The sequence below is a fragment of the Physcomitrium patens genome, chromosome 9 (genome assembly GCF_059467195.1).
Source record: "Physcomitrium patens ecotype Gransden chromosome 9, ASM5946719v1, whole genome shotgun sequence".
In the NCBI taxonomy this organism is placed as follows: domain Eukaryota; kingdom Viridiplantae; phylum Streptophyta; class Bryopsida; order Funariales; family Funariaceae; genus Physcomitrium; species Physcomitrium patens.
In genome coordinates, this window is record NC_143418.1 from 2,911,736 (window position 1) to 2,925,642 (window position 13,907).

Below are 13,907 nucleotides of genomic sequence, written 5' to 3' on the forward strand. Positions count from 1 at the left end.
AAAAGAATTGTCTAATCATCTTATTGATAGTTAATGGTACATCTTAAATATTGCTCCAAAACTTGATTAACAAGCTCTATTTGTCCGTCAGTTTGAAGATGGAATGTCGAAGATAGTTTTATATCCACTTTTAGAATCTTGAAAAGAGTCCGCCAAAATCTTGATACAAATTGAGTTCTCCTATCTGATATAATATCCTTGGGTAATCAATGATAGCAATAGATATTGTCAAGAAAGAGCTTAGCTGTTTCTTCACTTGTGATAGATTTTGTACATGGTACAAAATGTGCCATCTTGGTAAAACAATCTACTATCACGAATGTGGAGTCATAAGAACCTGAGATTGGAAGATGCGTGATGAAATCCATAGAAATAGAAGACCATGGTTGTTCTGGAATGGATAATGGCTAAAGAAGTCCGTAAGGTCGATGACGAGGAGTTTTTTTTATCTCGAGCAAAGATCACAAGATTGTACAAAATCTTTGACTGCTTTCCACATTTGTGGCTACCAAAAATCCTTGGATATTAGTTCCAAAGTTTTATTGTATCCAAAATGTCCTACTACTGGAAAGTCATGATGAGCTTGAAGAACACGTAATGAAGCTTCACCTTCTAGAACATATAGGCGTCCCTCAAAATATAGTAGATTCTTCTTGAATTCAAACTTGGAAGTATCATTAGACTTTGAAGGATTTCCCTTAATATCACGAATAAGAGGATTAAAAGACATACTTGACTGAACTTGCTTAATAAAAGTTGAATCAACAATTAGTGTTGATTTCATTGCTCGAAGATGAAGATGCTCTAACTTCAAGAGAATTATCCGTTGTTGATCAAAAGCAGCATCTCCTTCCTTTCATGTAAGATAAGATCGTCTAGAGAGTGCATTTGACAAACCTTGTTGTTTTTCTGGTCGATAAGTGATCTTGAATTTGAATCTTGATAAAGACATATTCCAACGAGCTTGGCGACGATTCAAAATACGTGATGACATAAAATATTCAAGGTTCTTGTGATCCATATACACTGTCACTAGGCTAGAAGCACCTTCTAGATAATGGCGCCATTCTTGAAACGAATCCACGATAGTAAGTTCTTTGTCGTGGATCTTGTAGTTAATCTCGACTGCTGAAAATTTTTGGAATGAAAAGCTATTGAGTGAAGTTTATTGTCTATTCCCATTTGTGACAATACGGCACCCAAAGCAAAGTCTGATGCGTTTGTTTTCATAAAAAATGGCTTAGAAAAATTGATGCGATACAAGATTGGTGCAGAAACAAAGATTATCTTCAAAGCTTCAAATGCTACTTCTGCTTCTTGATTCCATTGAAGTTTGTCTTTACAAGTGAAACGTGTAAGTGGAGCTGCAACTTGAGAGAAGTCTTTGATGAAGATCCGATAGTAGTTGGAAAATCTCAAAAAGCATTGGATATTTCTTATCATTTTGGAAATCTTCTAATCCATAATAATTTGAACTTTCTTAAGATCCATCATAAGTCCATCATTTGAAATGATGTATCTTAAGAAGTCGACTTGAGTAGTGTGAAATACACACTTTTTTAACTTGGCATAGAGTATTGCATCTCTTAGTTTTTGTAATACTTGGCAAACATGAAGTTCATGTTCTTCTAGATTCTTAGAATAGATTAAGATATCGTCTAGGTAACAGACAACAAAATCATCTAAAAACTCCCAAAAGACATCATTCATTAGATGTTGGAATGATGCTGGTACATTTATAAGTCCAAAAGGCATGACGTTGTATTCGAAATATCCATACCTTATTCGAAACACAGTCTTCCATTCATCTCATTCTTTCATGCGTATCAAATTATATGCTCCTTGTAGATCTATTTTTGTATAGATCTTAGCTTGATTCAACTGATCAAGAAGTCCAAATATCAAAGGTAGTAGATACCTATTTTTGATAGTGATTTTGTTGAGTCCTCGATAATCGATACACATCCGCAATGATCTGTCTTTTTTCTTCACAAATAGAATTGGAGCTCCTGTTGGAGATTTGGAATGGCGTATGAAGTTCTTGGCCAAATTCTCTTCAATATACTCCTTGAGTTCAGTCAACTCATTTTGAGATAAATTGTAGATTGGTCCAAATGGCGATTGTACTTCTTCTTGAAGGTCAATTGAGCAATCATAGGAACGATGTTTGGAAGAGTATCTACATTATTTTTTTCTAATACATCTTGAAAATCTTGATATTGGCTTGGAATGCCACTTGAAGTCTTTCCACCAATAAAAACAAGTGTGGCATAAATGACACAAGGTAATCCTTCTTTTGCAGCATGTAAGAAAGCACTTCTACCTACAAATATAGGTTTAATTATACTAGACTTATGACTTTCTACTTGATTAACTTCACTCTTAGTTATACTTTTAGAAAAGTCAAGACTACAAGAAGTCTAATCTATTTTAGGATTATATTTTTCTAGCCATGATAAACCTAAAATAATTGGATTAGAAGGAGATCTAATGATATTAAATATTACAAAACTACTATGACTATTAATTATTATTTCTATAAGAAGGATTTCATGAGTAACATCTCCTGAAGACAACGGACGACCTTCTATGACTTCTACATGAACATGTTTAGTTTTTTTTGCTAAAAATATGCTATGTCTTTTAGCAAATTTTTCATCTAAGAAACATGCTGAGGCTCTTGAATCTAGTAAGGTAGAGACTTTGAGATGTTTAGGTCCTAGAATAACATTTATTGTAAAACATGGAGAGGGTTCTGAGGAGAAGATAGGACCTTCACTAGGCATTGTACAAGGTGTCAGCCGCACGGTCTCTATTGTAGTTGGACAAATTCATTTTCCGACATGCTATCTTTTTTGATCGCCGTACTCCTCATTTTATAGTTGCGTCACTTCTTTGGGTAATGTTGAGCAGTGTGCTTAGATTCTCCACAATATAAGCACAATCCTTCCTGATGATGATGAGTCTTTTCTTGCTCAGTAAGAGGTTTGAAACGTACTGCATCAATTTGCATATCCTCTACTTCCAAATATATGTCTTGAAGAGATGTTGGTGTTGCTATTGAATTATAGTAACGTTGAGGTCTACTTGTACGGTTCTCAGATCAGAATTAAAAAAGGCGATTGTTACACTTCACAACAAAGTCAATTGTTTGACTCAATGTTTGAAGATCAGGTAAGTTGAGCATTAATTTTTTTACCTCATATTGTAGAGAAATTGGCTAATAAGTGCAGCATCATCCTACTTGATATTAGTTGCAAGTTGTCAAAATTGTGAAGCATACAATATTACTGATCGATTGTCTTATCATAAAATATGGATTTTATTGGTTGCAACACGAATTACATCATGTTCTCCATACATGGATTGAAACTCCGCCAAAAAAGCCTCTAGATTATCCAATATTGGATCTTGTCATTCAAGAAAAGATGAAAACCATGATAATGTTGAACGTGAAAGAAGTGTATCAATGAATCTAACTTGCGATCCGAGAGTTGGATAGCTTTGGGGTTGAAGTTCAATCACAAGTTATACTTGATTGATAAATCCTCTAAACTTTGATCTAGTGCCATCAAACTTCTCAGATAGGGTAATTCTTGGTTTTTCAACACTGAAAGGGCGTTCCACCATAGAAGAAGGGACATGATTTGGTGCAGATGTTGAAGCAGCTCCAATCATTTCTATATCTTCACTTCCTGCCAATCTTGTTACTCCTTATGGTAATAAATTGAGTTGGTACATCGCAAGCATTAACTTCCTAAATTGCTCTTGCATTTGTGCCATTGCACTCTTCATTTCAGCAAGTTGTGCTATGATAATACTTAGAAAAGAGAAGATGTCTAATATCGCTCAAGACAAATAGAAGTTTAGAAGAGGGTAATTCGTAACTTCTAATATGCTTATGTCTTATTAAGAAAAAGGGATAATCCACTTTTAATCAAGATTAGACAAAGCTCTGATATTATAAGTATATACTTGTCAATCTGTCAAGGATAAGAACATGATAAAGATAAATAAACAAGTGAGACTTCTTTCAAATAAAGTTGACAAAATAGAAATAACTTGATATGTATATTAAGAAAGAAACTAGAATGGCTATTGCCAAAAGTCAAGAAAATTAGAGATCCTTGAAGCTAGACTCGAAGCAAGAAAAGAGTTGACAAGAGTGAAGAAGGCTTCACTCTTGTCTCTATATATACTATCTTACTAAGGGCTACGTGGCGACGTTCTATAGGACTTCCAATATGTGTTGACTTTGTAGGACACATGCCTTGACTTACAAGGCAAGTTTTTCTATGTGTAGGCCACATAGTTAGCTTGGTCTTCAAGCTAACAACATGTGTGGCACATGGCCAACTTGTTGACCATGTTTCTAATCCCAAAAAATCAATTAAAGACACCTGTAAGGTCAAAAGAATGTCTATAAAGCTTCTAGAAAGCTTTTATATCAAATATTATAGAATTAACTTACTTTTACGTATTTTTACTTACTTCTACTTATTTATACATATAATTACTAGCTTACATGTGTATGTCCATAACAGCTAGGCAAATAGAGCAAGGCAATGACACTCACGCTAAGGCAATGAGACTCATGCTAAGAAAATAGAGTAAGGCAGTGACACTCACGCCAAGGCAATGAGATCCATGCTAGGGAAATTGAACAAGGCAGTGACACTCACACCAAGGCAATGAGATCCATGCTAGGGAAATAGAGCAAGGCAGTGATACTCATGCCAAGGCAATTAGACCCATACTAGGAAAATAGAGGAAGGCAGTGACACTCACGCCAATGCAATGAGATCCATGCTAGGAAAATAGATCAAGGCAGTGACACTCACGCCAATGCAATGAGACCCATACTAGGGAAATAGAGCAAGGCAATGACACTCACGTCAAGGCAATGAAAAGAAGAAAGGAGGCCATGACCCACACTGAGGCAAGGAAGAGAAGAAGGGAGTTAGGACCTATACCATAACAAGGAAAAATAGATCTGGATGAGCCAATTAAAAGCCTTCGATTTATGTACAGACATAATGGATGTGCATATAACAACTTAGAGCATGCTTGTAGCCTGAGCCAAAATAAAAACATGTAAAATTATAAAAGAATCTAAAAAAATAGATATAATATAAAAAAGAAGAAGATATGAAATTGCTACTCAAAGAAAACTATGTTATCTTAAATACTACTTTATACACCAACTAACACTTTTCTATTCTTAATAAATAATTAATTCAATATATAAGACTATTTATTTATTTATTTTCTTATTTTTTTAATAGAAATTTCTATAACTAAGATAATCTTGTAACTAATCATTCTACAAAAGATACTTTGTAATAAATCTTATTATAAATATTTTTATAATTGCTTTCAATATCTTTTATTATGTTTATAAAATATTTATTTTTAATTTTGTTTTTGGATTTGAAAAATTAATTTATAAATTTATATATTAATTACATTCATATCTTTTATTCTATAAAATCAACTTAAAAAATTATAAATTAAATAAATATATATATATAAATTAAAATTTAATTTATTTTTAATAAAAAAGAAAAAAATAAAAGTAAAATAAAATAATATAATTATTTTCATTTATATTTTTTTACTTCAATTTCAATAAATTTTACTTTTTATTTGAATAATAAATCCCTAGACTTTTTAGTGTAAAAACATCAAATTAGATGTATGATTTTATATTTTAGGTTTTGACAATTTTCTTAAAAACTTCTTTATGTAAATCAATTAATATAAAATTTTACCTTCTAGCTTCAAACAATTGTATTTCCTTCAAATTTCACTAAAATATATCATTTTATATGTAAGTGATAATAATTTTTATATCTTTAAATCTTTGTTTTAGCTCCTTCGATAACTTCTAAAACTTTAGTTAAGCTTTTAATAATACAAAGTATAACCCCTCTTAGAATTTTGTATCAATTCATGTTCTTAATAGTCTTAGCTATGGATAATTTTTTTTTAAAATTATGTATTTCAAGAAATTTTAATTGACAATATAAGAAATTATAATTTGATGATTAAAAAAAATATTAACCAAAATAGAGCATTAAAATAGGAAAATATTAAATAGATCCAAGTTTTCACTAAATTAGCCTAGCCACCCTAATCATCATGAATAAAATAAATAAATAAATAAAACCTCTAAATTCATTTCTCCACTATTAAATCTACAACCCATAAAAACCAATCACATTCATCATAATTACCATATTCTTCATCAAGAGTGGGTCTATTTAATAAAAGAATGTGTCTATTTAACATTCTCTTAAAAATGTTATATATATTTAGTACAATATTTTTTTAAAAAAATCTTAAGAATCTTACATATTTTTTAAAGTTTTTTTTTGAAAGTCTAAAAAAAATACTATACCTAATAAAAATAATCTAATCTTATAATTACTTTAATATGGTTTATTTATCAATTTTTCTTTATAAAAATTATAATTATTATTAAAAAAAAGAAAAAAATGCTTTAACTATTGCATTCAATTTTTATTAATTTTGATATTTAAAAAATAATAATTTTACTATAAATTTTTCTTTCGAATAGAAAATTTTCATATTTTGGTTGAAAAGACAATGACTATAAATTACTAAAGAATACTTGGATTTTTATTTTATTTCTAAAAAAAATGAAAAAAAGAAAGAAAGAAAGAAAGTAGGATATAAAATAATTGGTTTTAGTTGATAAGTTATTTTTTATTTTTTATTTCATTTTTATGGCTAAAAAAATATAAATATATGTATATATATATATATATATATATATAGAGGGAATTATTATGTACATATATATATATATATATATATATATATATTGTGTTTTTTTATTATGATGCAAAGTACATATTTTTGTCTATTTCCATATACGTAATTGATTGTAAGTTGGTCAAAACATGTAGATGTTAATAAATAATGGTTTAGATAAATAATCTTAGAGATCTTACAAATGATATAAAATGATCTAATTTTATATTTTATATTTATTATAATAAATAATATAGTTTTTGCATGATTATAAATTAGATAAGATGTTAGATTTTTTGATAAGACATTAAATATTTAATTTTCTTTTTTCTTTTTTCAAAACTAAAAAGTTATAATTTTTTTCTTATATATTTAAAATCTAAACCTACACCATACTTCAAAACTGCAAGATTTATATAGTTTTCTTTATTTATTTTATTTTTTTTGTTAAAAATATTTAGTGTAACAAGTATTATTTGTTTATATATTACACTTTCTGATATTATTTAATTTTTATGTGATAGAAATAAAATTTATGAATTTTATATTTTATAATATAATATAATATAATATAATATATAATTATGTATATGAAAATATAATATTTCCATATAAATAAATATATTATATAATATAAATTATATGTAAAATTTATTTAATTTTTATGTGATAGAAATTATATATTTTATAATATAATATTATATATTTATAAATATCAATAAATTGCTTTAACATATTTCTTTTAAAGAAAAAAGAGGCCTTTGAATTATATATATATATATATATATATATTATTTTTCTCTATACGAGTTAAATTCAAAAATATTAAATTTTCAAATTCAAGATTGATTGCACTGTAAACGTAATGTAGCTATTAAGTGTATAAAATATATTTTTTATTTTTATTTTTATTATGTAATATTATTTTTGTGTATCTAAACAAAATCAAATTTCTTGTGTTATGCTTTAGACAATTACATTTCACTTTGCAATTTGAAAAAACAATATTTTATTATTTTTGCAATGGTTTGACAAGTATTTCTATTCAACTAGTGTAGATGTTAGCCTATTCTTTTCACACCCCAAATCTTTTCAATTAGTACTGCTATCATAGAAAATCGTAGATTTAAATCCAATCATTTCTTTCAAAAAAAGATAAAATTAACATTATAATTGATAGACTAGAATTTTATCACCCATCAACAAATCATATTCTGCACATAAAAGACTTCTCAATTCATGTGCTCTATTCCCACCTCACTGAACTCATTCTGACCAACGTTTAAAACGAAATTCAATATTTCCATGCAGAATGTCTTGATCCAGGACCACGACAACACAAGCTCCATAGTAATACAGCGTCTTGTGCACAATTGCTAAGGCAATAATAAAAGGTCAGTGATGTATTCGCCAGGGATGAGCACATAAACCTCAATTTCGTAGCTCTATTTTTTTATACACAATTCTGGGGCTGCAAGATGGACACTCGGATCACAACTGACGCTTATATTGTGTCGCTTCATAGCCATACCATTGCCTGGAACACTGTCTGTTCCTTCCAGATCTCTCCACATGCCCTTGCCACAATTCTACTTCAAACACTTGGATGTTGTTTTCATTCTCATTTACTTGTTTATGTAACCCAACCTACATTGATAACAGCTCAAGTTAGACGTGTTTTCTCATGTGGATTTGAAAAAATGACAGTTTTCTGAATCGCTTGCACTGAAGCAGCAGCGAGTTAATGCCCCATACAAAGTGCTTTCTTAATGCAGAAGTTGCTGCTGTAAATGTCCAGGTTGTGATTTTAGCATTGTCGTGGAGAAGGAGACGTTGGATTTGGACTTGTAGTGGTCTGTGAGTTATGGAGAATGACGATGATGTGGTGGTGAGGTTCTGTAGAATGACCACAGCTACACACGAGCAAGCGAGGTTCTTTCTTGAAAGCGCCGAATGGCAACTCGAGCCTGCTGTGCAGCTTTTTTTGGGGTCTGACGATGGAGGGCAAGCCGGAGGAACTGCGACAAACTTCGCAGTCTGCAATTTGGAGGGAGATGAGAACGTGAGCGTCTCTGAGTCTGAATTGTTGGCTCCTGGAATCCAAATGCCGAGAAGCGCCTTAACTGGTGCGAGGAACCCTGTTTCCTCAGCCGCACCTCCTGAGCTTCCTCAACGGGTTGGGTCTCTCGACAACCGTCAAACCAAACCAAAGGGCATGGAGGAAGTGAATGGTAAGAGAAGCGCATCGTCACGAGGCTTCGTCACGACTCTCGGAGACTTGAAAGATCAGAATGATTCCGACAGCGATTCTGAGGGTCAGGAGTATTACACTGGTGGCGAGAAGAGGTGCTCTTGCCTGTTTATTCACCATTATAGGAAGCAAAACGTTACGGCCGTAGTTATAAACTTGTCATGATCTTTGCAGTCGGGACGTTCTAGAAGTGTGGTCAGGGAGCTAATGTGCATCCATCACAAAGTAATGGGGAGCAATTCTAAGTTGTCAACATACTGAACTCGTATAAGTTGTTAAGAACTTTGTGCTTAGTGCTGATGCATACTAGCAACAGTGGCATGGTGGTGCAAGATCCTGGCAAGAAGCACAGTCACCGGGATGTGGAGCCCGTGTTAGAACGAGTACGTAAGTTGGGAGAGAATGATGCTGCAGAGCCCCGTTGCGCAGCTGCTCCTTTGAGAAATAGATTCTTTTCAGGTCCTTCCCATACCCTGTCTGGACAGACTCGACAACTGGAGCCAGCTGCTGTTGATCGGCCTGGAGTCCAAATTTCTCCGGAACCCATTGTTAAGGACGTCCAGTTCTGGAGCAATGGAATCGCCGTTAATGCAGACCCATTGCGGAGACTCGATGATCCTTCCAACTCGCCTTCTCTGGAGGTAAACAGACTTGTCTCTCAATAACTGCCTGAAAGTCCACAACATGTTTTGCTATCTGATTCTGCCCTTGCTGTGGTACACCATGTCGTAGGAGAATTGATGCAAGTCTCCTACTAACCCACTTACCTCATGTGAGCAACCAGTTTATCACAGCGATTGAATGCTGACTTGTAATATGCCAAACCTGCAGAGCATCAACAGATCAGAATGTCCAAGTGAATTGGAGCCTTCAGATCGGGGCATTCCGGTGCATGTGAACCTTGAAAGAAGGGTAATTGAAGACAGGAAGGTTAATGGTCATTTTATACTATACATGTGATTACAATTGCACACCATAGCATGGCATTTGGTGGCAAAGCATCACCAATAAATGGTGATATTGTATCCTTGATTACACTTAAGTAAATAAGCTTCTTTACAATGCTGCATGTTGCAGGCAACTTCAAAACCCAAATATGTACCATTTCAGGGGGCAGGCCACACAATTGGAAGCTCCACTCCCGTTGCAAGCGCCAATGATGTTTCTCACTTGACGGGTGCGGCTGATGCATCACCACAGCACTCACGGAGTTTGATTGTTGACGAGGACAAGCCGGCCTCTTCATTACAGGTATTTGTCTGGATCGCTCTTCGTTTCGCCCTCTGTAAGCACCTAAATTGGAGGCAACCCATGTTGTTACTGCGAACTGCAGAGTTTCTGTTGATTTCTGAGGGGTTATGTACTTACATGAGACATGTGGGCGTTGCCTTGCAGCTGAGGCTTTTAGATGGGACCCGCATGGTCGTTCGCTTTAACAACGATCACACCGTCGCTGACGTTCGGAGTTTCATTGATGCTGCTCGACCTGGAAGCTCAGAAAACTACCTACTGCAAACTGTAGGCTTCCCTCCGGAGAAGCTCACCAATCTTGCACAAACAATAGAAGCTGCAGGTCTCCGCAACGCCGTCATCATCCAAAAGAGGTAACTCACAACACACGAAGCGAATGCCGACCGCCATATACCTTGTAGCTCTCTTAGAAAACTGCAGCCAGATGGAAGGCTAGGTAGCGCTTGTGTTAAACACTGTGTGTTGCTCTTTGCAATGCGCTTTCAAGCTCGTTTCACTCAACCAAACAATATTTTCTTTCAAATACTCCTTCACTCGGAATGCATCGTTTTGAGCACCCACTTCAACAAATGCTCATGTTTCCATCTTCCTGATCATCCCATCAGGTATAAATGCCTTGCTGGGAATTCAAGTTTGTCTTCTGAATGACTAGATTAGAGATAGATGCACACAATATGAACATCAAAGCACAATAACGGGAACAGAACACAATTCTTTCTGGGACATGAAGAGAGATCAGGTGGACCAGTGATGCTTCCGGATTCAGCAAATCCATGTGGTTTTGCATTGTTTGCATGGCCCCATGAGATGATTTTAGAATGCAAACTCGGTTGTATAGCAATATGTGGGAAGAACACTGACACACAATGCAATATCATTCCCCTCAACCACACAACTCTCCGCCCCCTACTCAACTCTGTATAGTTTCTCATCAACATGGAATGCTGTAAAATGTATTTTGTAGTTTTTACTAATATCTGAAGAACTTTGGATAGTTGGATGGATTTTAAAAAGCAAAAAAGATAAGAAAGGTTAGTCAAAGAATTTGTTGAAAGATAGTGCTTAAAGAGAGATCCATTCATTTCTTGTTCTGTTGCATGTTATTTTAGTTCCATGTTTTCTTTTTTTTTAAAAAAATCTATGGGTTTCTTGAAAAATAATTAATATGTAATTTTGGTGTAAAATTGGATTTTGGTCAATTTTATATTTTTTTATTGTAAGGTAACTAAAAATATAAAAAATCTATCTTAAGGCTCTCAAATTGTCTAATACTGAGCTTAAAATTCCAAAGCATTATGTAGTTTTTTTTTTTTTTTTTTTTTTTTTTCCCTAATTAAAATATGTAGTATTATTCTTACTTTAAATGTAATTTATTAATTTTTTAAGTTATCTTGTTTTTGTGTTATATAGATACATTCAAAAAAATTTATGCTAAACCCCCAGAATTATTGTGTTTTATTCAATCATGTTCACCTTTTATTAGAATAAATGTCTAACTTTAAATTGGTAATGTAAGTTATCTTTTTTGCAAAGTTAATAAATAAGAAATGTATATGTATTATTTTTGATTAATTTTAAATCATCATTTTAAAATAATTAATTTTTTAATAGACCATAGATTTGTTTGAATACAAATAAATCTTATAGATAATTGTTAATTAATACTAATTAATTCTAATATTTAAATAATACTTCTAAAAAGAAAATTTTGAATATTATTTCAAAACACTATAAGCATAAATACATATCAACTAAGAAATTAATAACAAAAATTATTTTTAAATTTATGTTCTATTTTCTATAAAAAAAACAAATACCTCATTTTTTAAATTTTAAAACAAAAAATCGTTATTTATTCAAATTTTAGTAGTTTATTATTTTCATAATAAGTATTTGTTGCATAAATAATTATTTTATTGTATCTTGTGAAGTAATACAAAAAACATCTAATTACATTTTATTTTAAGTATAATATAGTAGCGATAAAAATTGCTACTAAAATATGAGTAAATGACATACTTTTGCATTTGAAAAGTAATCTTTATGATTAATCAACATGTAGAAGAAAAAAAATAATGTACAATTCTAAAGCTTTGATTTTGGTTTTTAGATTAATAAAAATATGTTTTAAAAATTACAGAAAAAATCTAAATAAAAACATAGATACTACTTAAAAATTTTAATATTAATATTATAAATTAAATGTATAGCTAAAATAATCATATAATTGAAAATTGCATCAAATATTTTAGTATAGAATGGGATAGATTTGTTGAAAATTAAATATAATTGAATAAAAAATATAGAGATTGTTAAATAAAGTCAACATGATTTAAGATAGAGATAAATTCTAAATAAAAATTGAATGTAAAAACATTTTTGTGATATTATTCTGTTGAATTAGTAATAGCGTAAGAAATAGAATTTAAATTTAAAATTATATATGAAAAGAACTTAAAATTCTAAATCTATAATTCTTTCAAAAAAAGAATTACTCCATTTTTAATTTAATAATTTTGGATTGAATTTAAAGAGAATAAACTCAAAAGAAAGGAAAAGTACAACCAATTCACTAGTTTCACATTTGTTTGAAATTATAGTGACATTTAAAAATATTTCAATTTGTAACTACTATTCGTAACTTAATTCTTTTGAAAGCACCAATATAAAAAAAAATAAAAATAAAAATAAAAATGGAGAGAACTTATTCTTTAAGTTTGATAAATATTTGAGAAGAAAATAAATATTAAATTTTGTGAAGTTTCCAAGAAAAATAAAACAAACTAGATTAATCATTCCTATTTGATTACATGGTTGATTTAAATATTATCTCAAATATATTAGATATTAAATTTAAAAAAATCTTCATCCTCTAATAACAATAAAATTTCAAGGAAAATTTTCTACATTAATATACTCTTAAGTAATGACAGTACTACAACTTCTAAAAGTATAAACAATAAACTATGCTCTATATGAGAATTTACAAAATAAAGAAAAAAAAAAACTTAAAAACCCAAAATAATTTGACTCTAAGAATTTATTTGTAACATACTACATAATATACTCATAATATGATCAACATATATTTTGAATTTTCTTAAAAACATTATTAATTTTTTTTCATCTACAAGACTTAACTTGTATTTACAATGATAATTTATCATGGAAAAGAAGATTCGACAATAGAGAACCATATTTTTGATAAAAAATTAAACAAATCCAAAAAGCATAAGGAAAGAAAATCTCACACATAGAAGTCTAATTGTACAAAATCAACAACTTTATAAAAACAAATGCAGTTGACCAATAAAGTTATCAAAGGTCAAAATACATGATGATCATAATGTTTTTTTCTTTTTCTTTTTCTTTGGACCAAAAATAAATTTTAGATTTCTTACAAACACAAACACAATTAATAAATAAAAATAAGACGTCTAGTGAGAGAAATGCACACAAACAACCATTGGCAATCAAATAAGAGCAGGGCTTCAAGCGTGGGTACGACGCAAGGCCGCCCTCGCTCCAAGTGGGGGTACGACGCAAGGCCGCCCTCGCTCCAAGTGGGGGACCCAAACCCGACTCCTCCACGTAACCGGTCAACATCCCGGCCAGACCCCGGTAACCG

The 13,907-nt window shown here is 31.3% G+C and overlaps 1 protein-coding gene across 6 annotated transcripts; it reads left to right on the forward strand.

Annotated features, from left to right (window-relative positions):
* The first annotated feature begins 7,960 nt into the window (after positions 1 to 7,960).
* On the forward strand, positions 7,961 to 11,253 carry LOC112286520 (plant UBX domain-containing protein 4). Of its 6 annotated transcripts, none has more exons than XM_073536174.2 (6): positions 7,961 to 8,171; positions 8,576 to 9,123; positions 9,345 to 9,669; positions 9,860 to 9,958; positions 10,106 to 10,279; positions 10,424 to 11,253. In XM_073536174.2, exons 2-6 carry the CDS (start codon positions 8,642 to 8,644, stop codon positions 10,634 to 10,636), a joined length of 1,293 nt encoding a protein of 430 aa, XP_073392275.1. In that variant the 5' UTR covers positions 7,961 to 8,171; positions 8,576 to 8,641; the 3' UTR covers positions 10,637 to 11,253. The 6 variants fall into 6 exon arrangements, with proteins under 6 accessions (XP_073392275.1, XP_073392274.1, XP_024384232.1 ...); XM_073536173.2 differs by lacking the exon at positions 7,961 to 8,171 and adding an exon at positions 8,225 to 8,324; XM_024528464.3 differs by lacking the exon at positions 7,961 to 8,171 and having other exon boundaries at positions 8,343 to 9,123; positions 10,139 to 10,279.
* Positions 11,254 to 13,907: the final 2,654 nt, after the last annotated feature.

Bases quoted from the DNA above. Each gene is read 5' to 3' on its own strand.
- LOC112286520 (XM_073536174.2), top strand. From the start codon at position 8,642: ATGGAGAATGACGATGATGTGGTGGTGAGGTTCTGTAGAATGACCACA. The intron at 9,124-9,344 runs GTGCTCTTGCCT...TACTAGCAACAG, and splicing joins TACACTGGTGGCGAGAAGAG to TGGCATGGTGGTGCAAGATC. The intron at 9,670-9,859 runs GTAAACAGACTT...CCAAACCTGCAG, and splicing joins CCAACTCGCCTTCTCTGGAG to AGCATCAACAGATCAGAATG.